Source organism: Perognathus longimembris, chromosome 2 (assembly GCF_023159225.1).
Source record: "Perognathus longimembris pacificus isolate PPM17 chromosome 2, ASM2315922v1, whole genome shotgun sequence".
NCBI lineage: Eukaryota > Metazoa > Chordata > Mammalia > Rodentia > Heteromyidae > Perognathus > Perognathus longimembris.
The window spans coordinates 58,768,855-58,795,127 of record NC_063162.1 but is presented as its reverse complement, the minus strand read 5'-3'; the positions used below and the strand labels follow the sequence as shown (position 1 = coordinate 58,795,127).

At 40.6% G+C, this 26,273-nt stretch overlaps 1 protein-coding gene across 2 annotated transcripts in view; it reads right to left on the bottom strand.

Moving 5' to 3' along the window:
* Positions 1-26,273, bottom strand: part of Shld2 (shieldin complex subunit 2) — a 75,319-nt gene that overhangs the window by 24,225 nt on the left and 24,821 nt on the right. Inside the window, exons 3-5 of one of the 2 annotated variants that reach the window (XM_048339203.1) lie at positions 9,934-10,038; positions 7,861-9,351; positions 5,063-5,170 (exon numbers count right to left, since the gene is read on the bottom strand). In XM_048339203.1, coding sequence (XP_048195160.1) covers positions 5,063-5,170; positions 7,861-9,346 — 1,594 coding nt within the window. In that variant the 5' untranslated portion in view covers positions 9,347-9,351; positions 9,934-10,038. Of the gene's footprint in view, positions 1-5,062; positions 5,171-7,860; positions 9,355-9,933; positions 10,039-26,273 lie in introns of both variants that reach the window. The other variant, XM_048339204.1, reaches the window with a different exon arrangement.

Here is a 26,273-nt window from a genome sequence, read left to right as displayed (position 1 = left end):
AAATGAACAAAAACAACTGCATATTTTCTTAGAACTGTTTTATGGTATATGATTGGACATTAAAATAGGACTTCATTTCTATAAAACATGTGTAGTTTTTTCTTGAGTTAGTTTAGAAACTAAGCTAAAGGCTAATGTTTTTAAGCAACAGAAACAGAATTATTTATCATCTCCAAAAATTTTGTTACCATACTTCTCCACAAGGCTACACATATCTCTTTTCTATTAATAAACCAATTACCACTTATTAAATTTTTAAAATGTTATTTTAAGTAGATGTACCAAGGTGTTTCAGTTCAAGGCAGATTATGAGACAATGCCTCTTGACCAATGTCACCCCTTTCATCATTCTCCCCATCTTCCTGATCTTGTCTAAATATATTCAAGTTGTATAGTTCAATTTATGCATAATATACATTGAATCTAATGACTACATGACACTCTTCTTTTATCCATCTGTCCCTTCCTCCACTGCCCTTCTCCCTTACGAAAAAACATGTTTCAGCTTCCTAGTATTTAATGTTATTAAGTGGTTAGTTGTTCAGAGGAGTCACTCCATTGGACTCCTCTCCTAAGTATATCATCTTTTAGTCAATTTGTTTGCATACATACGCATAGAACTCTCTGTATGTTTTCATATATGTTTATAATTTAGATCTAACTTCCATGTATGAGAGAAAACATGCACTGTTTGCCTCTATGAGCTTGACTTACTTAACATAATTTTTTCCAGGTCCATCTATTTCCCTGCAAAAAACGTAACATTATTCTTTCTGACAGATGAGTCAAATTCCATTGTATAAATATACCACATTTTCTTGATCTACTCATTTGTTGTAGGGCATCTGGGCTGCATCCATGGTTTGGCTATTTTGAATAGTGCAGCAATGAACATGGATGCGTAAGTGTCTCTACTGTATCCTGCCTGACTCGTGATTTTCTGGACAGATGCCCAAGAGTGGTATTACTGGATCACAGGGTGGTTTTATGCTTAGCTTTTCTGGGGGAATCTTCAGATTGTCTTCCAGAGTGGTTGCAGTAGTCTACACCAACAGTTTAGTTGGATTCCCTTTTCTCTACTTCTCTGCCAGCATTTGTTGTTGTTCACATTCATGATGATGGTTAAATCACCTGGCCTGCTCTCCCTGAGCATGCCCTGCTCTGTCCCGGGCTGAGGCACTGTCACTACTTTCATGAGTTTGTAGTGCTGTCATCCTCCTTCCTCCCAACCAATGTCACACAGGAAGGAGAGAATGGTTAAATACAAGATGTACATAAGGAAACAATTGTGAGGGATGGCTATGCCTTTAAGAGGGGATAGCTGGCTTTAGCCCGTCCTGCCTCTTTCCGGCTTCAATCGGACAAGAAGCCAGGCCAGCCCCCGCCCCTCAGTGGCAAGCATGTGTGCCACCATGGCAGCCGGAGACCCCAGAGGCCCGGTCCTTGGGGGACTGTGGTCTCCGCGCATGAAGGAAGTTCTGTGACCTCACCGTGATGGACACGCTCATAGCCTATCGTTGGCTCCTGGCCAGTCCCTCTCCTTCATGCGACTCTGCTGGTATAAGACTGTTAGCCCCTCCCTTATTAAACTCAGAACATCCCTTGAGAGTTCTCCGGGACCCCACACACCCATGTCTTCCTTGGGGAAAATGGGGAAGAGGGCAGGGCGTTCCCCGACCACACGCTGACCGAGGCTACATGTGGCCTTCGCTCCCGCAGTCAATCCCTACTGGCCAGGGGATGCATGAGAGCGAGAGGACCACACAGGAAGAGGCAGAGAGGCCCAGGAACTCCACGCAGATGGGAGGTAGAGCGAAGCCCGGCAAACAATGATCAAAATAAGATGGAGATGACAGGCACACACCACTGTGCCCAGCTGGGCACAGTGTACATAAGTACATACCACCACACACAGCCTTTGGTTAAGATGGAGTTTCATCACCTTTTTTTTTTTGCCCAGGCTGTCCCTAAATTATGATACCCCAATTATCATTATCCCAAGTAGATAGGATAATTTAGCTAACTAGTAGCCACAAAAACTGGTTAAATTTGAAAACAGTAGTTTGGTATCCTGCTGCACCACTGAGTTCTTTTTGTGTGTGAATTAGTTTTCTCTTTCATTCCCAAGTTTTCCAGGTATATTATCACGGCACTTGCAAACAGAAATACTTGGCATTGTTCTTTACCCAGGAAGCCTCTCTTCATCTAATGACACTGGGTGGTAACTGCAGCGCCAGATCAACAGCTGCATGAATGGCCTCCTCATCCCTCTCCCAATGTTAGTGGAAGTGCCTCCAGTGTTTAAATAGGACACTGGATTTAGAACTAAGTGTTTTTAAGTTATTGACATAATACTAGTTACATAATAATTATAATGCTGTATTGATACTATTTATTAATATCAAAAGAGAAAGTATCTCTCAGTTCTTATTTCCCAGAGTTTTTTTTGTTGTTTTGGGGTTGGGTTTTTTTTTGCTTCTGTGTTGCTGGGGATCAAATCCAGGGCCTGAAGCATGCTAAGCAAGTGCTCTACCATTGAGCCACATCCCTATTCTTACTGATATTTATTTATTTTTTTATTATAAGTGGGTGTTGAATATCTCCTTTCACCTAGAATTTGTTTAAAAGTATTTTAACATTAAAAAAAACTTTGTTTCACGTTCATATAAGACTACCGTCGACATATGGTCTAATATCGACATTACATTTAAAGCCCTAGGCGAACTTTCTTGGGTGTGGCCACCTGGCTACTGTATATGTTCTTGATACATTGTATATTGTATATATGTCTACCTGACCTAGAGAAGAGATAGAAAAACAGGATGTAAGATATCACAAGAAATGTACACACTGCCCTACTATGTAACTGTACCCTTTTTGTACAACACCTTGTCAAAAAATTTGTGTTCAATTAATAAACAAATTAAAAAAAAACCTTGTTTCTGGTTGTTTTTTATTGATAAATTCTATGTGTTGGGGAGGGGCAGGTACTGGGGTTTGAACTCTCAGCCAGAGCACTGTCTCTTAGCTTTATCATTCAAGGATAGCATTCTAGGGCTGGGGATATGGCCTAGTGGCAAGAGAGCTTGCCTCGTATACATGAGGCCCTGGGTTCGATTCCCCAGCACCATATATACAGAAAACGGCCAGAAGTGGCGCTGTGGCTCAAGTGGCAGAGTGCTAGCCTTGAGCAAAAAGGAAGCCAGGGACAGTGCTCAGGCCCTGAGCCCAAGGCCCAGGACTGGCAAAAAAACAAAACAAAACAAAAAAAAAGGATAGCATTCTACCACCTGCGCCAGACTCTGGCTTCCAGCTTTTTCTGTGGAGGCTGACTTCAAATCCTGATCTTCAGATCTCAGCCTCCTGAGTAGCTACGCTTATAGATGTGAACTACCACATCCCAATGATTAAGTCTAATTTGATAAGCATGTTGATTATACTAAAGCTGCATAAAATGCCTCTATTAGGGCAAGCTAGATAAAGGATTCACATACATAAAATGTCTCTATTAGGGCAAGCTGGATAAAGGGTTCACATAATCCCCTACATAGTGTCTATTTGCATTGCACAGATGAGTTTGGAGTCTAATGAGATTAGACAACTTGCCCAAAGACAAAGGCTTTGAAAGTATTAAGGTTAGGATTTGGCCAGAAGTGGCGCTGTGGCTCAAGTGGCAGAGTGCTAGCCTTGAGCAAAAAGAAGCCAGGGACAGTGCTCAGGCCCTGAGTTCAAGGCCCAGGACTGGCCCCCCCAAAAAACCAAAAACCAAGGATTCACCACCACTAACTACACAGTCAATGTTTTATTTCATTGTTTTTCTTTTATAATTACCTTAAGGATTCTCAATCAGCGGCTTGGAAATTACAAAGATAAACTTCAGAAGCCTTTGGATGGCTTAGATGATAAGCAAAAAAAATTTTTTTGGTCTAACTATGTAAGTCTATTTTTCTTTTCATCCCTTCCTCCCTTCCTTCCTTCCTTCTTTTATTTCTGTTTTTTGTTTTTTCCCATTCCTGGGGCTTGAACTCAGGGCCTGGCTCTGTTCTTGAGCCTCTGTGTGCTCAAGGCTAGCCCTCTACCACTTGAGCCACAGCACCACTTCTGGGTTTTTTTCTGAGTAGTTTATTGGAGATAAGAGTCTCACGGACTTCCCTAAGTCTGGGCTGGCTTTGAATTGTGATCCTCTTATCTCAGCTTCCTGAGTAGCTAGGATTACAAGCATAAACCACCAGCACCCAGGTGTACGTCCATTTTTCTATAGAGAGTCTTAAAGAGGTCTATGACTTCCTTTAGAAGTTTAAAAACCTCTGTAGAATAATCAGAAAATGAGATGTGAACCATAATACTTTAAAAAATAGATTACTATGTACAATTTCAATTTTAAATTTCCATTTCATTACTAACAAAACTTTTTTAAAACATAAAAATAAATTTAACTCTCATCTTTCCTAACATAATTTATACTCAGATCCTCCTCAATATATAATGGGTAATGTCCCAATAATCCCTCCATAAATTGAAAGTATCAGACTCAAAATAAATTTAGTACATCTAGCCTACCACACATGCCAACATAGCAACACAGTTCTCTGTAGAGTCTCACTTATTTCCCTGTAATCTGGGGGCCAACTGGGAGCTGTGGTTTGCCAGCAATACCCAGCATTTGGAACTGGGTATATGGAACTGGCCTGAGAAGAATCAAAATTCAAAATCCAAAGGCCGGGGCTGGGAATATGGCCTAGTGACAAGAGTGCTTGCCTCATATACATGAAGCCCTAGGTTCGATTCTCCAGCACCACATATATAGAAAATGGCCAGAAGTGGTGCTGTGGCTCAAGTGGCAGAGTGCTAGCCTTGAGCAAAAAGAAGCCAGGGACAGTGCTCAGGCCCTGAGTCCAAGGCCCAGGACTGGCAAAAAAAAAAAGCAAATCAAAATCCAAAGGCCATGTATACATTCCTGAACCATTATGAAGTAAAAAACAGCACAAGTTGAAGTGTCATAAATGTGGTAGCATTTGTACTTACAGTATTACAAAATTAATACATTCAAAATATATCTTACATTTTTCAGGCTGGAGAGATGAGTAATTCCCAAGATTTAATAACTGACTGGTAAATGTTGATTGGAGTACTGTCTCGCCAACCCACTGATCCTCATGAACAGTAACATCTAGAAAGGGGGAGAAAGATTCTGATCATGCCATACATCACTTCCTTCTGTGGTTAACTGACCCATCATAGCAAAAGAGTACGTGTGCATCCCACATGCCAGTCAACAAAAGCTCAAAGAGCTTAATGATCTGCCTAAGGCACAAAAGGATCACAGCAAGTCCAAAGACAGCTTTCTGTATATAGGTAAGGGAGAACCAATTACTTCTACTTATTCAAATAAGTATCATTGCCAGACACTGGTAGCTCACACCTATAATCCTAGCTACTTAGGAGACTGAGATCTGAGGATCATGGTTCAAAACTAGCCCAGGCAGAAAAGTCTGTGAAACTCTTACCTCCACCAACTACCAACAAATCCAGAAATGGAGCTGTGGCTCAGTGAGAAAGCCTTGAGTAAACAAAGCTCAGGAATAGCATCTAGGCCCTGAGCTGAGTTCAAGCCCCAAGAACAGTACCAAAAAAAAATTTTTAGTGGTATTTTTAAAGAAGCTCACTGCTCTACAGAAAGTTTTCCACTTATTCAAGACAACTGATCTAAAGGCTTTTGTTTTGGGGGTTGGTATTGGAGTTTGAACTCAGGGCCCTGTGCTCTAATTTGGCTTTTCAACTCAAGGCTGGTGCTCAGAAATTAACACATTCAAAATGTGCCTTACCTTCATCAGCTGGACAGATGATTAATTCCTACAGCTCAACTTCTAGCCTTTTGATGGTAAATTGGAAATAAAGAGTTTTACAGACTTTTCTGCCCAGGCTGGCTTTGAACTACAATCCTCAGATCTCAGCCTCCTGACCAGCTATGAATGCAGATATGAGCCACCAACACCAATATCTTAAGAGTATTTCTGATAAATTATATCTTCTGTTTCTTAAATACTGTGTTTTCCTTCTTTTGAAACTAAGGCAGACCTGTATCTATCTCTTCTCCATCACATCCTTTCTTAGACAGGCTATTAAGCTTAATCAGTTTCCTCCAGGCACTAATACACTGTATTGATTTTAATCTACAAAAAAACTGATGGCAAAATGCTAGATTTCCTATGATAGCAAGAAAGCAGGATGGAAATTTAAAGCAATGTTTATAACTAGATGAGCATAGATTCTGGAGTCTAGGTGTAATTATGGCTTTTCCCTTCCTTAGAAGTGTGGCATTGTACAAGTCACTTTATTTTCTTAAGCCTCAGTTTTCTCAACTGAGAAATGAAAATAATAAACAGGATCTTCCTCAGGAAGTTTTTACCTGTTTCTTCAGGAAGAGCATGATACAGCATTTCCAGCAATAACAAAGCAGTAATGCTGTCCATCATATGACTGCTAACATAAAGTGAAGGGCTAACAATAAGACATGTAGACAAAATCATAAAGCAATGAAGAGGAGACCAATGATATGACCTGAACAGTTACATGGTGAATGAGCAAGAGGAACAACCAGGGAAGGCTTCTTAGAGGAGAAAGTGAGTGAAAAGGTAGGACTGAAGTAAGGAGAGAATAATAAAAATAAGTAAATAGTAAATGAATAAGAAGTAAGATGGGAAGAGAGGTCTTAGAAACAGTAACACATAGGATGCTCAGGGTAAGGAGACCAACGCAAATGCTACAAGGGATCAGTCACATCGAGTCCAGTGAAGGCAAATGGTACAGACAGTCCTCAAAGACTTAAAAGTGAGAGACAACAAATCAAACTCCAGCTTCACTGGGCCCTGGTGGTTCATACCTGTAATCCTAGCTACTCAGGATGCTGAAGGATCTGAGGATATTGGTTCTAAGCCAGCCCAGGTAGGAAAGTCTGTGAGATTCTTATCTCCAGTAAAGCATCCAAAAGCCAAAAGTAGAGTTGTGGCTCAAAAGGTAGAGCACCAGCCTTGAGGAAAAAATGCTAAGGGCAGTCCCTGACCCCATGAGTTCAAGCCCCAACATGAAGGGGAAAATAAGAAAAAGGAGAAAGAGAGGAAGAAAAAGAAGAAGAAGAAAAAGGGAAAAGAAGAAAAGAAATGAGGAGGAGGAAGAGGAAGAAGAGGAACAGGAGGAAGAGGATGAAGAAGAGAGGAGAAGGAGGAGGAGGGAAAGGGAAAGAGGAAGGAAGGAAGGAAGGAAGGAAGGAAGGAAGGAAGGAAGGAAGGAAGGAAGGAAGGAAGGAAAGCAGGCAGACAGGTAGGCAGGCAGACAGGCTGGGATGTGGCTTAGTGATAGAGTGCTTGCCTAGCATGCATGAAGCCCTGGGTTTAATTCTCAGTACCACAAAACAGACAAAGCTAGAAATGGTGCTGTGGCTCAAGCCGTAAAATGCTAGCTTTGAGCAAAAGAAGCTCAGGACAGTGTCTAGGTCCTGAGTCCAAGCCCCAGGACTGGCAAAAGGGAGGGAGGGAGGAAGAAAGAGAGGGAGGGAGGGAGGGAGGGAGGGAGGGAGGGAGGGAGGGAGGGAGGACTGGCTTTAAAAATAAACTGACACATTGGGCTGGGAATACGGCCTAGTGGCAAGAGCGCTTGCCTTGTACACATGAAGCTCTCGGTTCGATTCCCCAGCACCACATATATGGAAACAGCCAGAAGGGGCGCTGTGGCTCAGGTGGCAGAGTGCTAGCCTTGAGCAGGAAGAAGCCAGGGACAGTGCTCAGGCCCTGAGTCCAAGGCCCAGGACTGGCCAAAAATAAAAAATAAAATAAGCTGACACCACCATCTTGATGACCTCACCTGTAAGTAAAATTATATCTCCGAGAAACACCGTAAGTGCCCAAAATGCTGCAGTCCTCCATAGTGCAACCCTCTTCTTCATTTGTGATTGGTCAATTACTATAATTGTCGACAAAGGCACTTTTGAACCAGAATTTGGTCCGGATTTTATATTTATTTCTTTCACATGACATGGAGCTAGCACCATAACTAAACAATTATACATCTGACTTTTAGAATCACAATTTTTGATTAAGGATATTTTTTTAACATTCTTAAATACAGACACATTCCTCTGACACACTGTTCCAGCTGCCTCTCTTGCATTAGAACCTAACTTCCGTTTCTTAGGCACTGGGAGGACTTTAGACAGAGCATTAGGGTGGTCCAATTTGTCTTCAGAAGTCCAGCTTCGTTCAACGGCAGTTTGAGGGGAAGCATTTAGTTGGGAACACAGGATTCCTGAGCTACACGGCTCAATATGTATCGCATTCAATCGCAGCTCATTGTGAGAACTGAAAAGTTCTTCATATCCTGAATTTTCTTCAAGACCTTTTGCAGGATTGATGTGAATGTGGCTACTTTTTGTTTCAGGACAAACATGGTTCAGAAGTTCTCGAGCACAGGCTTGGTTCTGCCCAGTTTCACATGCCTCTGCAAAACCATTTGGCTGAATCAGATGAGTTATAGTTGTTCCTACATCCCCAGGAACTGTCTTTGGTTTTCCCTGCATATTTATGATGCTTTTATTTATAATCTCCTTCCCTTTATCCTTCCTTTGAGCTAAGAAAGCAACTTGGCTGGAGGTCAATATACTGAGAAACTCCGTGTCAGGGGTTACACCTGGACTGGAGGCTTTCCTCACTGTGCCTTCAGACCATGGTTCTTCTCTTGTGCCAAGCTGGTTTTGTAGTTCATCATGTTCTGTTGGCACCTTCTTTGTTTCTGTACTTTCTGGCTCTAAGTTAATCTGTTCAGAACCATAGGCCAAATCCAACATGGCTGCACATTTATGATTTAATGGAAAGGAATTAGTTTGGAAGTTCTGACCACATATATTTGACTGATTTTTGGGCTGCTCACCTAAAACGTTCTTACTTTCACAGTGAAGCTCTTGAAACATTTCTTTTTCAGGTAACTGCTGAACCATGCTTTTAAATCCACATGCCTTTTTACTTGGGCCTGAGGAGGGACTCTTCTGGGATTTTTTATTCTGTGTGGAATGTATGCAGTCTTCTTTCCACAGAACAGGTCTACACACAGAGGTCTCTAAAAGATGGCCACTAAGAAGGCTTGGAAGACCCCCAGCTTCTGGGATCTGACTATCTCTTAGATCTCGGAGCTCATGATTTTCACTCAGATGGAAAGAATCTTGATTGTACAAAAGCTGCATTTCCTTCCAGGGGGCATCAGTGAGCTTTGAGGAAGTTGTTCCCTCAGATATTGTCATATTCAATGGAACAACTGGAGCACCCCAAAAAATGTGGACTTGAGGTCTTCTACTCATAATTTCTGATAAAAAATTTAAAAGTACAAGATTAATTTTAGTCAGATTTACATATTTTTTACCAAAATAATTTAACAAAATAAAATATAAACTGTGAATGAAAAACATAATAGAGGTAGCTTCTTTTGAAATTCTACTTGATTATAAAAATCTTAAATACACAAGAAATCATAATAAAAATATGATACATATAAGAGAAATCAAAATAGGCATCAAAAATCTGAAGACTCTCAGAGAAATAAAGTTAGGCCAGGTGCTGGTGGATCACACCTTTAATCATAGCTACTTCGGAGGCTGAGATCTGAGGACTGCGGTTCAAAGTCAGCCCAGCCTTGTCCATGAGACTCTTATCTCCAATTAACCACCAGAAAACTGGAAGTGGTGCTGTGGCTCAGGTGGTAAAGCACGAGCTGAAGAGCTCAGGCCCAGAGTTCAAGCCCCATGACCGAAAAATAAATAAATAAATAAAAAGAAAGGTATTAAACAAGTTTTTAGTATGCTCTTTTGTTGTGTTGCAAAAATTTGTCACTGGAATAACAATTTACCTTAAAGATGGAATGGCATTCATTTCATTGTATGACAGTTACCTGTTTGTTGGTTCTCTTTACTGCATAGATGATTTCTGTAAATTCTGGGCTTCCTTGCCTTCAACTGTGAATTCAACTTCCCCAAACCAAACTAGAAGGCTCAAGCTAGAAGGCAAAGAATTTTAAAAAGTGAAGTTTTCTTCAAAACGTACATGTGATTGTGTGTTCTACCTTCAATCGGCTCATACAATCAATAATCTTCTTTCCTATAATCTGAATAGCTGGCTAGTAATCATTTTATAACAGAAAAAAGAGAAATTTATTACCATTTAAGTTTCTCATTAGTTGTGGCACTTGATGTAAGTAAGTCTACGTAAACATCATATTTACTGAGATAAAGAATCATACCACAAGGCTAGGCACTGGTGGCTCATGTCTATAATCCTAGCTACTCAGGAGGCTGAGATCTGAGGATCATGGTTTAAGACAGCCCAGGCAGGAAAGACGGCAAGACTCTTATCTACAACTGACCACCAGAAAATCAGAAGTGGCACTATGACTCAACTGCTAGAGCACTAGCCTTGAGCTGAAGAGCTCAGGGACAGTGCCCAGGCTCAGAGTTCAAGCTCCAACCAGGAAAAAAAGGAAGGAAGGAAGGAAGGAGGGAGGGAGGGAGGGAGGGAGGGAGGGAGGGAGGAAGGGAGGAAGGGAGGAAGGGAGGAAGGGAGGAAGGGAGGAAGGAAGGAAGGAAGGAAGGAAGGAAGGAAGGAAGGAAGGAAGGAAGGAAGGAAGGAAGGAAGGAAGGAAGGATACTACAGGCATCAGAAGCTCATACCTGTAATACTAGCCACTCAGGAGGCTCCGATCTGCGAATTGTGGTTTAAAGCCAGCTAGGGCAGCAAAGTCCATGAAACTTTCATCTCTTAATTAACCACAAAAAGCCTGAAGTGAAGCTGCTGTAGATCAAGTGCAAAAAAGCTTAAAGGACAGTTCCCAGGCCCTGAGTTCAAGCCCTAGTACTAGCACAGCAAGAAAGGCAGAAAGAGAGAGCAAAAAAGAAAGGAAGGGTGGGAGGGAGGGGAAAGAGAAGAAGAGATATACATGATTGGAGATAAGAGTCTCTCACAGACTTTCCTGCCCAGGCTGGCTTTTCAAAATGGGAATCTCAGATTTCAGCCTCCTGAGTAGGTAGGCTTATAGATGTGAGCCACTGGCACTCAGCATCATGATGAATTTTTAAAATATATGCAGATTCTAGTTTTTTGTTGTGATAATTAATTTGTATTATTTTCATAAGGTCAATCTGTTTTGTTTGGCAATTCAGGCATTTCTTGCCTAACCTTCAAATCAAATATAACATCAAAGCCCTATAGCTAAGATTTCAGTATCAGGGCACAGTGATAGCAGCTGCTACAGTATTAGCAACTAAAATAGATATATAATAAATTTCAAATATCTTATATTGCTGATTGTTATACTAGTGAAAAATTGTAGTAAGTTTAGGTTTCACAACAATTTTTAATTTACTGTTTAAATGCCATTACTATATATGCCACTAGGAGGCTCCCAAATAGCATAACAAAAGCCTTCAAATTCAAAATATGTATCAAAATCAAAGGGGAATGGGGGCTGGGGGTCATGCCTGTAATCCTAGCTACTCAGGAGACTGAGATCTGAGAACTGGGATTCAAAGCCAGCTAGGGCAGAAAGTCTGTGAGAGTCTTATCTCCAGTTAGCCACCAGAAAAATGGAAGTGAAATTGTGCCTCAAAGTGGTAGAGCACTAGTCTTGAGTGAAAGAGCTCAGGGATAGCATCCTGGCATTGAGTTTAAGCCCCGTGACATATCAAAAAAGAAAAATAATTAATTAACTTTTAAAAAATAAAATAAACCAAAGGGGAGCTAGGCACCAATGGTTGGGACCTGTAATCCTAGCTACTCAGGAGGCTAAGATCTGAGGATCATGGTTCAAAATCAGCTCAGGAAGGAAAGTCCATGTGAACACTGACCTCCAATTAACCCACAGGAAATCAGAAATTTCTGTGTTGATTCTTTGTTCCTTTTTCTCATTTTGTTCAATAAACTTAAATATGCCTTCTGTTCCAGAATTTTACACTAATATTTTTAGTATGTGAACTAATGGTAGTCTAGTAGAAAAAACCAAAGATCAGACAGTTCTTGGTCCTCATCAATTTCTGATGTTTGCAATTGTTTATCAATCCTTTCCTTAGACCTTCTATTCTTATTAAATCTGTGGGACCACCAAAATGGGATTCTTTTAAGCTGTAAAAAACATATACTTATTACGTTTCTTTTTCATTCAATCATTCACATAACATACATGCAACATAATTTGTGGGCATTCTGCTGCATACTGGGAATTCAACCTTAACAAGGAGCTCATAGTCTAATGGGGGCCACAGAGTGATAACTAGAAAATAATAATTTGGAGAGTTATAGGATTAAAAGGAGAGGTGTGACTGGAAGGAAAAATATGGATTGAGCTGCTCTTTACCTGCCTTTTCCATGGACTGTTAGGACAATGGCTAATCAAAATTTTGACACTGAATCTAATAAAGTTAGGGGAGGGGAGAAGGAGTAACTCAATACAGCCCAGGGGTGATCTGTACTGCCCAATCCAGCAAAGGCCGAGGGAAGCTGCCCTAATTGGCTTAGCCAAGGGTCAGGCTTGCTGCCAGTAATCTCCAAGATATGTAAAAAGACTGTAAGACCCTCCCCGTTAGTGATCCCTCCCCCCACAATTTCATTTTCTTCTAAATATGCTAAAATCAGGCTCATTTCCTATCTCTATTAACATTAATGAAGTCAAAATGACCAAGTACTGGCTGGGGATATGGCCTAGTGGCAAGAGAGCTTGCCTCTTATACATGAGGCCCTGGGTTCGATTCCCCAGCACCACATATACAGAAAACGACCAGAAGTGGCGCTGTGGCTCAAGTGGCAGAGTGCTATCCTTGAGCAAAAGGAAGCGAGGGACAGTGCTCAGACCCTGAGTCCAAGGCCCAGGACTGGCCAAAAAAAAAAAAAAAAGAAGTTTAAAAAAAAAAATGACCAAGTATTCACAGTACTTCACTGCTCCAACTGTGAAATTCCTTAGCTTCTAGAACACCATTCTTTCCTAGCTATTCTTGTTACTGTTCTGTTTTTTCTTTTTTTCTTCCTCCTTGGGTGGTCCCTTCATTTCATGCATCTCTAGAGATTTGCACGGAATTCCATTTGTTTAACTACCCCAGATCCAATTATGCTTCCCAAATAAGTACTGAAAGCTCTCTCTTCATTTTAGGCCTGTATTCTAGCCTCAGTATGTTTGACATGATCACAAAAGAATAAAAGACAAGCTTCAAAGCCTTCCTTGCCATCTGGGCAAGATGGCAGAGCACCCATAACAAATCAGTCTAGATACTTCACAGGAATCTAATCTCCCAGGAAAAGAGATGTTTGATATGAATCAAAATTTGGTAAAGCACCTAACAGTTATCTATAGCCTCCATAAATACCCAATCATGTGTGGGACTCCCAGCCCTCCAAAAATTAACTAGAAAGTAGCCCTTGATTATTCAAAAATGGGTAATTAAAACATTTGTACCAAAGGTTGCTGCTCCTAAGCACTTACAGGAGGTCCAGGTGTGTCAGGGACATAACGGGCTAAGAACAGAGGAAACATTTATCATAGCAGAATTACAAGCAAGAGTTGTCACTGACAACTGATGAGTTTCAAAGATTCCAGGATCCGTTTTGGGTGTGCACAGAGTAGGTTAAAGCTCATCATGATACCAGATGAAACCTGCAAGTACATATCCATTAGCACAGTTAATAATTACAAAGTTTCTCAATCTGCAGAAGGCTACCCTTCAGTAAGACCAATACAACCACCATCCTTTATCTTTAGAATGGTCAGAGTCTGATGAATGGGTCAAAGATTTATAAAACAGGATGAACTGTATCAGCATGTTTTGTCTTTGCCCAATATTATAACTAAAAACCAACCAACCAAACAATAAAACCCCACAAACTTGTTCCAAACTACCTGTGGTTAAATGAGTGCTTTTTCCATCTCATAAACAAAAAAAAATCACTTCTATCAAGATAACAGTGACAAAAAAATGATTACAGTGACTATGAAGCTTTTTCATGTGTCTTTCACAAAAAGACTGATCGATCAGAGGATTACTCAACAGCATCAATGACAAAATCTAAAGGTGACACGGTATTAGTTTTGGAATAAGAGAGGTATGAGTTCAAATCCCTACTCTGTAATTATTTCTTTATTTAGTCCTGGTACTGGGGCTTGAACTGGACTTTTGCTTAGTTTATTTGCTCAATGCTGGTATACTACTGAAAGACTAGGACGACTCCATCTTGAAACTGCAACCATCTTGTTGTTTGTGTTAAGCTAAGAATAAACCAACTGGCCATAAAAACCCATTTCCTGAAACCAACTGGCCATAAAAACCCATTTCCCAGATGGCCCAACCGGTTCGGGAACGTCCCAGATACTTTGACCACCCTGGAATGTCGTCAGACCAATTTTAAAGAACCCCTAGCCCCGAGTCAATCAGATTTGTCCTCACACCCCAACCCTGCACCTGGCTCATGTCAATCAGATTTGTCCTCACACCCCAATCCTGCCTGCACCTGGTTTATGTAACTTTGTGATTTTTTCCTTTAAATCCCCATGTAAAACTCTGCTCATGGCCTTCCTCCTAACCTCCACTGTGTCGGTGGGTAGGACCAGGCCCGAGTTGCAGCTGGCCTGAATAAAGCCTTGCTTTTGCATTTCGGAACATCTGGCTCTTGGTGGTCTTCTTGGTGGTCTCCTTGCGGACATGGGCATAACACTACCACTTGAGCCATAACTCCACTTCTCGTTTGTTTTTTGGCTAGTAAACTGGATAAGAGTGTCACAGATTTGTTTGCTCAAACTGGCTTCAATCCATAATCCTCAGATCTCAGCCTCTGAAGTAGCTAGGATTATAGGTGTGAGTCACTGGTGCCCAACTCCTACCCGCAATTTATTAAACATGTAAACTGAAAAATGTTGAACCAGGTGACAGGATCACAGGGTTTATTACGCTACTCTTCCTACTTCTTTTTATATCTGAAAACAATATTATCAGCCAAAGGAGAATTAAGCTTTCTTGTCTGTTGAGAATAACATCCATTCATATCTCCTGGTATTATGCCATGGCACATAGTAATTACTCAATGATATATCCTTTCAAACACTTAAACATAAAGGACTCTACATGCACATACTTGGTGGTACACAGACCCACTGTATTTCCCCATGTGCTTTTTATAAGATGGTATTGGTAAAATGGAAATAATTTTGTATTTTGCTTTAATACATATTTGACCACTTTTCTATACCAATTTACAATCTTCTTAATCATTCTAATAGTACCTTAATATCTGAATTATAAAGCTAAGTTACATAAGATCTCTAATTTACCAACTTATTTCTAACATTTATTTATTTAGCCAGTCCTGGGGCTGAACTCGGGGCCTGGGCATTGTCCATGAATTTCTCCATACTCATGGCTAGTGCTCTACCACTGGAGCCACAGTGCCACGTCTGGCTTTTTCGGTTTATGTGGTACTGAGGAATCAAACCCAGGGCTTCATGCATTCTAGGCAAGCACTCTACCACTAAGCCACATTCCCAGCTTCCAACTTATTATTATAAAAGCATATTTTTCCACAACCTTGCTAGTATCTTAAAGGGTAATTTTGCTAATAAAGGTACTGATGATCCCCTCCCCCCCAAATCAATCCTGGGGCTTGAACTCAAGGTCTGGGCACTATCTCTGAGCTTTTTTGCTCAAAGCTAGTGCTCGATCACTTTGAGCCACAGCTCCATTTCTGGTTTTCTGGTGGTTAGAGATGAAAGTCTCACAGACTTTCCTGACTGAGTTAACTTTGAAGATCTCAGCCCGGTGAGTAGCTAGGATTATAGATATGAGGCACTAGTGCCTGGCTTAACAGCGGTACTTCTGCTGTTTCAGTTCATTTCCTAGTTATCTGCAAAACTGAAGGCAGTGACTTTAAGTTGCACTTAGGTTAATATCACTAGTATATGAACTTTTGCCCTAGCTGGCCTCAAACCGAGATCTTCATAATCTCTATGTCTAGATAATCTAGGGTTAGAACATAAAGTACCAGTGCCCAGATAATCTCTACTCTTAAGAATTACCAGTACTAGGGCTGGGAATGTGGGTTAGTAGTAGAGTGCTTGCCTAGCATGCATGAAGCCCTGGGTTTGATTCCTCAGTAGCACGTAAACAGAAAAAGCCAGATATGGCGCTGTGGGGACAGAGCCCAGGCACTGAGTTCAAGCCCCAAGACCGGCAAACAAACAGAAAAAGAATTACCAATACTGGCTGGATGCCAGTGGCTCACCCCTGAAATCCTACTCAGAAGGCTGAGATCTAAGGATTGATGTTGAAGCCAGCTGGGGCAGGAAAGTCTGTGAGACTCTGTTTTCCAATTATTTACCCAAAAGCTGGCAGTGGAGCAGTGGCTCAAATGGTAGGGCACCAGCCTTGACTGAAAAGGCTAAGAGATAGTAAGTCCTAGGCCCTGAGTGAAAAGACATAAGACAGGTGCATATTATTGGCACCTTTTTTTAAAATTTTTATTATCAAATTGATGTACAGAGAGGTTACAGTTTCATATGTTAGGTATTATTGGTATCTTGAGAACAAAAGCAACTGAAATTTAAAACTACCACTATCTGACATAATAGGTCCTAATCAAAGGCAAGAGCAGATAAATGATTCTCACATCTCCTTTCCAAAGTTGTCTTTGGAATTCAAAATTGTTTTTGGAATTCAAGTAAGATATGTGTAATCTGCCTCATTTTATTTCCCACCACCACTGGGCACAAAGGTTAGAGCAGGTGAGCCGCTTACTCTTGTTTGCAATACGGGTGAGGATTTGCCCTCTATCTCCCTTTCCAGACTATACGAATTCTCCCAACAAAGCATTTCAACAGTAAATGAATGGTAATCTGATTTTCTTTTTTTTTCTGGGAAGGAGGAGAACTTGAACTCAGAACCTGGGCACTTTCCCTTAGCTTTTTTTGCTCAAGGGTGGCATTCTACCACTTGGGCCACAGCTCCAGTTCTAGCTTTTTGGTGGCTAATTGCAGATAAAAGTCTCAAAGACTTTCCAGGCCAGCCTTAAGTTTCAATCCTCAGATCTCAGCCTCCTTAGTAGCTAGGGTTCCTAGCTGGTGAGCCACTGCTACATGGCTTGCTTTATTTCTCTTGCCTTACAAATAGGGTGACCATACATTTAGACATGTCTTCAAAAATCCTAGTTTAAGCATGCTACCCATGTGGCCTTTCTCTTTCATTCTCACAGGTGCCTCTGTTAGGAAATAGGTTATATAGTTAGCTAGGGACTATATGTTTGACTTCTGAAGGGAGATTCTCCATGCATTTTCTTTTAAACAGCATGAAAAACAGGCACAACTTACGCAGTAAAGCGATGCATTCTGATCAGTTTTCCTATTAAAATGTTTAAATAAGGATCGGGAGCTTAGTTGAACTAGGAGAGAACTTGCCTTGGATTTAATCATCACTATTGCAAGAAAAAAATGAAATAAATGTGAATAAATAAGATTAAACTGTACCTAACAATTAATAATACACATTTGAGAATGTAAAGGCAGACAGGAAGGGAAATAGCCAATGTTTGGTAACTAAGGGGAAAACAGAGGCAGACTGCAGGTGAGGACACTGAAGCAGCAGACACTGGGACAGATCTATTACTAGAAAATGTCTGAGAGACATGTCCAAGGATAAACTTGTCCACATACACCCATCCTAGAGAAGATGGAAAAGAAAATCCTAGAGCACCACACCTCAGTCCACTCCCCCAACTACATAGAATCCAGAGGTCTGCCCCTTTAGGACAAGAAATCAATCTCACAATTGGGTGCCAGGGACATGCCTGCCAATCCCTAAGCTGCTCTCACCTCCACCCTTCCCCCACCTAGCCTTATTTATTGCTTTTAAATTTGAAGTATAACTAAACACTCAATAAAATACATAGGGCTTAGGAGTTCAATGCAATGACTACAGAAAAGCCATCTCCTCCCAGGTCAGTCATTCCATGGGCCTCTGGAATCCTGCCTGTGCCCTTAGTTTCTTCCACCTCACAACTATTTTCTGATATGTCTAAACTATAGAATAGTTTTGCCTTTTTATTTTTTTTTTGGATTCTACATAAATCATATAGCATGTGTGATCACTAACATTTAGTTTTCGAAATACATGACTTTAAGATTTATCTGTGTCAAGTGTATCAGCAGATTTTTTTTTAAGTTTTAGCAAGGATTTATTAAAATAGATATAACAAGGTTACAGTCGGGAGAAATGGAAAAGGAGAGAAACATTTTCTGTTCCCCAGGAAATAAAAGTTAGAGACTCCAGGGGTTCAGTATTTTTAATACTCAGTAGTAATTGATTGTGTGAATATACAATTTGATTATTCTTTTCCAATGTCTTTTAATTTTGACTAAGACTCCTATTATTTTGTTTCCTATGATACTGGGGTTTGAACTCAGTGCCTCCAGACAAGCACTCTATTATTAGGCCACACCCCCAATTCTATAAACATTCTGTGGGCTTGTACTCTCTCTCTCTCTCTCTCTCTCTCACACACACACACACACACACACACACACACACACACACACACACACACATGCCCCAGTACTGGGACTTGAACTCAGTAATCTCTTGCTTGGCTTTCTAGCTCAAAGCTGGTGCTCTACCACTTGAGTCACACCTCCACATTTTTAAGGGTATAAAGCATTGTTTATTGTTATTAGAAAGGTGATATACAAAGGGGCTACAGTTACATAAGTCAGGTAAAGAGTACATTTCTTTTTGGACAATGCTGCTACTTTCCTTGCTCTCTCCTGTTTTTCTCTCCCATCCCCACCCACAAGTTGTATAGTTCATTTTCAACATAGTGTCTAGTGAGTGTCACTAATGCATTTGTTCACCCTTTGTCTCCATTTCTCCCACCTCCACTTTTGAGTTAATTGGAGATTAAGATTATCACAAACTTTTCTGCTCAAGCTGGCTTTGAAGTTCAATCCTCAGATCTCAACCTCCAGAGTAACTAGAATTACCAGCACCCAGCTTATGTATTTCATATACAAATGCTGGATATATATTTTTCCTGCTTATGTTTATCTACTCTATTCATAGCTCAGTGGTAAAGTTCTTGTGTGGCATATGTGAGGCCCTGGGTTCAACCCCCAACAACCTACAAATACACAGAATAAAATTCTTTGATATTCCTCCATTTAAGGGAGTAGGGCTATAGTGCTGGGGTATAGCTCAAATGGTAGAGTACTTGCCTAGGAAGTCTATAGCCCTGAGCTGAAAATCCTTGTACTGAGAGGGAGAAAAAGGGAGGGGGGGGGAGAGAGAGAGAGAGAGAGAGAGAGAGAGAGAGAGAGAGAGAGGAGAGAGAGAGAGAGAGAGAGAGAGAGAGAGAGAGAGAGAGAGAGAGAGAGAGAGAGAGAGAGAGAGAGAGAGAGAGAGACCATGCCTACAGCTCCTGCTACTCAGGAAGCTAAATAAGGCAAGAATGAGGGGCTGGAAGGGTGGGGGAAGGGAGTCCCTTGAACCTAGGAGTTTGAGGCCAGTCTAGAAAGCAAAGCAAGATCTTGCCTCAAAAGAGTGGGGGAAACAAATTCTTCTACCCTTGAGTAACAAGTAGACTATAACCCAACACGGTGACAGGGTGTGACTTGAAGCACGGAAGCTTCCTCCCTGCTCTCACTCAGGTCATTCAGCCCCAGGGAAGCCAGCTGCCAAGTCCTAAGGGCGCTGGAGTGGCCCTATGGGCAAGTTCACTGGGTGCAGAACCAGGCTCTCCAGCCAACACCAGTGGAGAGCTGTTGCTCCAGCTCAGCTGTGGGACATGACTGCTTCACACCGGGATTCTCTAGCCCCAGTCCAGTCTTCAGATGACTGCCCTCGCTAACATCTGGAAGCAAACTCCTTAGAGACCCTGAACCAGAATTATCTGGCTAAGCTCCTCCTGACATCTCCACAAAGTGTAAGGTAATACATACTGCTGCTTTAAGCCACCAAATCTTAGGAAATTTTATTATACAGCAAGAGAGAACTGAGTTCTTACAGTTTTTGCTTTTGCATTTTAGGTATATGATTGTCCATTGCACTAGTTTCTGTATGTGTACCCAGTAATTGGGGAAATCACTGTTTCCCGTGTATATAGAGATTTATGGTGAATTTTTCTTTTTCCAGTTGGGCTGGCTTGGCACTGGGGTGGAAAATGTGTAAGTCTGTTTCTGAGCTCTCTATCATGTTCCACTTAGATCAAGATGAGACTTGATCAAGATGAGATCAAGACTGTCGTATCTACTTTAAAGACAATATTGATATCAGGAAATAAAACACTTTGTCATTTCTCAAAATTATTTGGCCATTCTTAGCTAGCAGTCCTTTGCATTTTGATCAATTTTTAGGGTCAGCTTGTTTATTTCTTCAAACAAAGTCTGCTAAGGACAACAGTAGGGAGCAAATACAATGGCTTACACTTAAAAATAAATAGGTTAGCTTGGTTTGAAGCTAATTAAATATAAGATAGTTATTGGTTTGTTTTTCATAAAAGCAAAGGTACTTTTATGGGAGGTAAGGAGTTTTGAAGCTTTAAAAACAAGAGAGCCAGGTCCCAGTGGCTCATGCCCATAATCCTAACTACTCAGGAAGCTGAAAGCTAGGGATGGAGGTTCAAAGCCAGCTCAAGCAAGAAAGTCTGTGAGACTCTTCCAATTGACCAGTAAAACAAAAACAAAACAAACAAACAAAAAAAAAAAAAAAACCACCAGAAATGGAGGTGTGGCTCAAGTTGTAAAGTGCTACCCTTGAGTGAAAAGGCTAAGGGACAGTGCCCAGGATCTGAGTTCAAGCCTCAGAACCAGCCTGAGGGGGAAAAAAAGGAAGACAAGTACTCAAGGATTCCCCTAGGACATAAAATTCTACTTGACAGCTAAATCTGACCATTGGAAACTATGTCCAAGAAAACAAACAGTGGGAGTTATGAAGAGTCCTACCAACCAGAAGAATAGGCTATGCCTACAAACCACTCAGGCTTTATCTTACACTTTTTATTGTTGTAAGCAATCATTCACTTTCACTAAGCAAGTTAGCAGTTTAAATAAAAAACTTTATACTAACTATAGATTAACTCTGTAATGCTGAGGCAGCACCAGGCTGCTTTGAAGAGGAAAGGTCTCAGCTCACACAGAATGTGTTCTCCAGTGAGTCATGCATCTCTATAAATATGAAGAATATGTTTCCAAAGAAAGAGAACTGTGAAATAAAGTTGAAATCTCAGACAATAAGCAGAGGGCAATTTTATCCATAAAGTCCCTGAAACCCACAGAATAAATAAAAGTAATACATTTAGGCAACTTTCAACTTTTTTTTATGCCAACTGTGGGCCTGAACTCAGGGCCACATGTTCACCCTTAGCCTTTTCACTCAAGGTTGGTGTTCTACTATTTGAGCCACACCTCCACATCTAGCTTTTAGATGGTTAATTGTAGATAAGAGTTTCTTAGACTTTTCTGCTCAAGCTGGCTTTGAATTGGGATATTCCAATCTCAGCCTCCTGAGTAGCTAGGTTTATCATTATGTTACATTATATTATATTACTTCATTCCCTTATCTATCATTACATTAAATAAAAACAGCAACCATCAATATTTTTCGCATGGTCATGTTTTCTATTGCAATTTCTGTATAATCCTAGTTAGTGCAAAAATTATTAATCGCACACTTATTATGTCCATAATGATCTCCTCAAAAAACTACTGAAGGATTCAGTGTTCAGCCAGGCATTGGTGGCTCGTTCCTATAACTTAGATACTCAGGAGGCTGAAATATGAGAATCCAGGTTCAAAGACAGCCCTGGCAGACAAATTTGAGGGACTCTTACCTCCAATTAACCAAATTAACCAATTAACCACAAAGCCAGAAGTGGTGGTACGGCACAAATGACAGAGCACCAACCTTGAGTGAAAAAGTCAAGTGAGAATGTAAGGCTCTGAATAAGTCCCAGTACTAGCACACACACACGCACACACACACACACACACACACATACACATACACACACACACATACACATACACACATGCATGTACATACAAAAGCCTCAATACTCAGATAAGAATCCTGGATAAAACCAAGTACTTTTCTAACTTGTATGCAACTTCTGTATTTCCACATTCCCAAAGTAAAGAGTTACACAACATAAAGTCAACAACAACATTAAAAAAAAATTAAGCACCAAATGGTGCAAAAATTACTAACGATTTTAAGTGAAAACTACAAAATTTAGTATACAACCTCTTCACTGTTCATGATGATACTGGTCTTCATAAAACTTGAAAAAAAAAAAAAACTAAAAAGACGTCTTCCAAATAACCAAAAGGCCCTAAATTCAATCCTCAAAAATGAAAAAGAAAAAAGTCACCAGGCACAGCGGCTCATGCCTGTAACCCTAGTTACTTAAGAAACAGAAAGCCAGGCCAGCCCAGATATGAGAACCAATCTCAATGAAGAACTGGGTGTGATGGCCCACACACATCATCTCAGGGCCAAAGTGAAGAACAAATAGAAGGAACACAGTTCAAGTTGGCCTATATATAAATTGAGACTCTATCTTGAAATTAACCAATGCAAATGGAAAGGGACTGGTAAAACAGTTTAAGAGGTCGAGTGCCTGCTTAGAGAACATGGGGCTCCCGATTTCAAATGTCAGTACTGACAAAAAAATTAAAATTCCCTTACCTAGCACTTAGACGGTAAAGTAGAAGGACCCTAAGTCTGAGGTCAGTGGTAGCTACACAACAGACACTGTTTCAAAAACAAAACAAATACACAACAACAACAAAAACAGGTTTGAAAAGTCCCTGTCAGGCACCAGTGGCTCATGCTGGTAATCGTAGCTACTCAAGAGGAGCAAGATTTGGGGCAGGAAAGTTTCTCTGAGACTTATCTCCAACTAACCAGCGAAAGGCCAAAAGTAGAGCTGTGGCTCAAGTGGCAGAGCACCAGCCATGAACAAAAAAAAAAGCTAAGGGACAGGGCTCAAGCCCTGAATTTAAGCTCCAGGACACCACCCCCTCCCCGCCCCCTCAACACACACAGGTATTAGCATGTATTCATTTACAATGGGGTTTCACTGGGGCATTTCTAAATTTGTATACAATGTACCCTGATCAAACTCACCCCTCCATCACTCTCCCTGATACTTCCTTGTTCTTAAAATAACTTCAACAGGCTTCCCTATTTTATTTCCATGCATTCATACAAAGTACTTTCCACCACATTCACTTTCATTCTCTTCACTGGCCCATTCACTTTCTGCTGGTGTCCACTCCCCAACAAGAGTTTGTTTTACTTTGCTCATTTTTATTTTGGGAGGGAGTCAGTCATGGGGCTTGAACTCAGAGCCTAGGCACTGTCCCCAAGTTTTTTCCACTCAAGGCTAGTGCTCTACCACTTTGAACCACAGTGCAGTTTCCAGTATTCTGGTAATTAACTGTAGATAAGTCTCACAGACTTTCCAGCCCAGGCTGGCTTCGAGAAATGATCCTCAGATCTCAGCCTCCTGAGTAGCTAGGGTGACAGGTGCAAGCCACTGGCACCTGGCTTGCTCATTTTTTTGTTTTTCTTTTTTGCAGTGTATATTAGTTGTACAAAGGGCTTTCACCATGGTATTTCATATATGCATTTTATTTTAATTTGATTTACCTCATCTGGTGCTTTCTTTTTGTATCCTCCTAGTCCCCTATTGTTCAACAGCTTTCAAGTGAGTTTCTTTATGCCATTTTCATACATAGACACAATGTATAATTTCAATACTATTCATCATCTATCATTCTTTTTCTTCTCTTCCCCTTATTACCCCAGGCCTACACTTCATAGTCATGTTTTAGATAGACAGATAGGCAGATAGAGAGAGACAGACAAACAAACAGGATCTCCTTTATGTCTAGATTCCACAAATTAGCAAAAATGTAATATTTGGCCTTTTAGGCATTGCTTATCTCACTTGCATGATGGTTTCCAGTTTCCTAAAAATGAAATAATTGCATTTTTATGGTCGAGCAATATTCTATGGGGTGTATATATACATGCATACATCATGCTTCTTTATCCATTTATCAGTTGTTGAGCACCTTGGCTGATTCCATAGTTTGGGGACTGTAAAGAGTTAAACAAGGGTATGCAGGCAACTCTCTTGCATACTTAAATCACTCTCCTTTGGATATATGCCCAAAAGTGGTAAGTGACAGGGTCATAAGGTAATGTCATTTCCAAATGTCATTTCCATAGTGGTTATACTAGTTTACATTCTCACTGACAGTGTGTGTAGGTTCTTTTTCTTCCACCAAAAGAAAATTAAATTAGATTTTTTTTTTTTTTTGCCAGTCCTGAGGCTTGGACTCAAGGCCTGAGCCCTGTCCCTACCTTCTTTTTGCTCAAGGCTAACACTCTACCACTTGCGCCACAGCGCCACTTTCAGCTTTTTCTGTTTATGTGATACTGAGCCTTTAAATTTCATATTAATTTTTAGTCACAAAACATTCAAACATCTTTTTAAATTAAGTTTAAGGACATATTTTACAGTATACATTTTATCCTTCATAATGACATTCAAACATCTTAAGATGTCCTAACAGAATACTTTTCATTCATTTGCCTTTAGTACATTTTTCAAATCCATGATTCACATTATTAAAAATCTACACTTAAATTCTGAATCAGTATATTTGTTATAGAAAAAGCAATACTCAAGTTCCTGTTTAGTATGTTATGGAACAAAATATGAAATTCACTAAGAAGAAAAATGGGAACTGTAACATGTCACTTTAGGACAACTGTCTCTACATGACAGTAAATGCCTTCCATTCCAAGTATATTCATAACTTTTAGAAGTAGGTGGGTAGAGTAACTGGCTGAACATCTTGGCACTATTTCCAAGTGTAGGTTTATATTAGAATGTTTTCATTCTGAGAAGCAAATGAGGCAAATTAAGGTTTCTTATCCTCCATCTGGCTTGCCAGAGGGCTGTGTTGGGAATGAATGGCCTCAAGCCAACATTTTAGTAGAGTTTTGTCATTTATTCAAGTGTGTGAACATCAAAAACTACAGAACAGGGCTGTGGGTATAGCTAAGTGGTAATCCATTTGCAAAGCATGGGCAAGGCCCTAGGTGTAATCTCCAGCACAACAAAAACAAACAATAACAAAATGTAGCTCCTTTGAAAGTTGCAGCAATTCTTCACCAAGTTAAACACAGCCTGACATGTGTATAAAACCAGCACTTGGGAGGCAAGGAAAGCTAACTGTGAGTTTGTGGCCAGCCTGGGCTAACATAGTGAGCCCCTAATCTCGAAGGAAAAAAAAAAAAAAAAAAACAAGAAGAAGCTGCCCATACAGCTCCTGCCTGTAAATCCTAGCTACTTGGGAAGCTGAGAATAGGAGGATCACGATTTGGGGCCAGCCTAGGCAGAAGAGTCTTTGAAACTCCATCTCCACAAAGGGAAAACTGGTCACAGCAGTGCACAGCTGTAATTCCAGCAGCAACAGGAATCTAAGAGTAGGCAGATCACAGCTCAGATGAATGCCAGGGCAGGAAGCAAGACCCTATTCTAAAAATAATCAGTGAAAACCAGGGATGAAGTAATGGCTCAGCTAACAAAGTGGTACTGAGTTCAAACCTCACCATTAGAGAGAAGAAAAAGAAACTGTTTAACCATATGCCTCTATAATTCCAAACTAGATAAATACCAAAGAGAACTGAAACCATGTGTCCCAACAAATACGTGGTACAAGTGCTGATAATAGTACTTTCTATACCCAAAAAGCAAAAATAACTCAAATGTCCATGAACTGATAAGCAAAATACACATGATATATGCTAACAATGGATTATTACTTGGCTATAAAAAGGAATGGAGTATTGATCTACAATACAATACAATAACCTTTGAAAACATTATGCTAAATGAAAACCTGATGCTAAAAGAAAGAAGCCAGACAATTCCACACATAGGAAACACTCAGTGACTCAGTGACGCAATGACGTAAACCCACAGAGGAGCTGTGAAAGGCAGAAATACAATGAGGGTTTAGTGGTTAAGGAATGTCCTTCTGAGGTGATGACAAAGTTCTAGAACTGGAGGATGGCAATGTTTATGTAAGAAAAAACATAGATATAAGATAATAAAGGAGCCAGGTACTGGTAGCTCATGCCCGTAATCCTAGCCATTCAGGAGGCTGAGATCTGAGGATTGCGGCTCGAAGCCAGCCTGGGT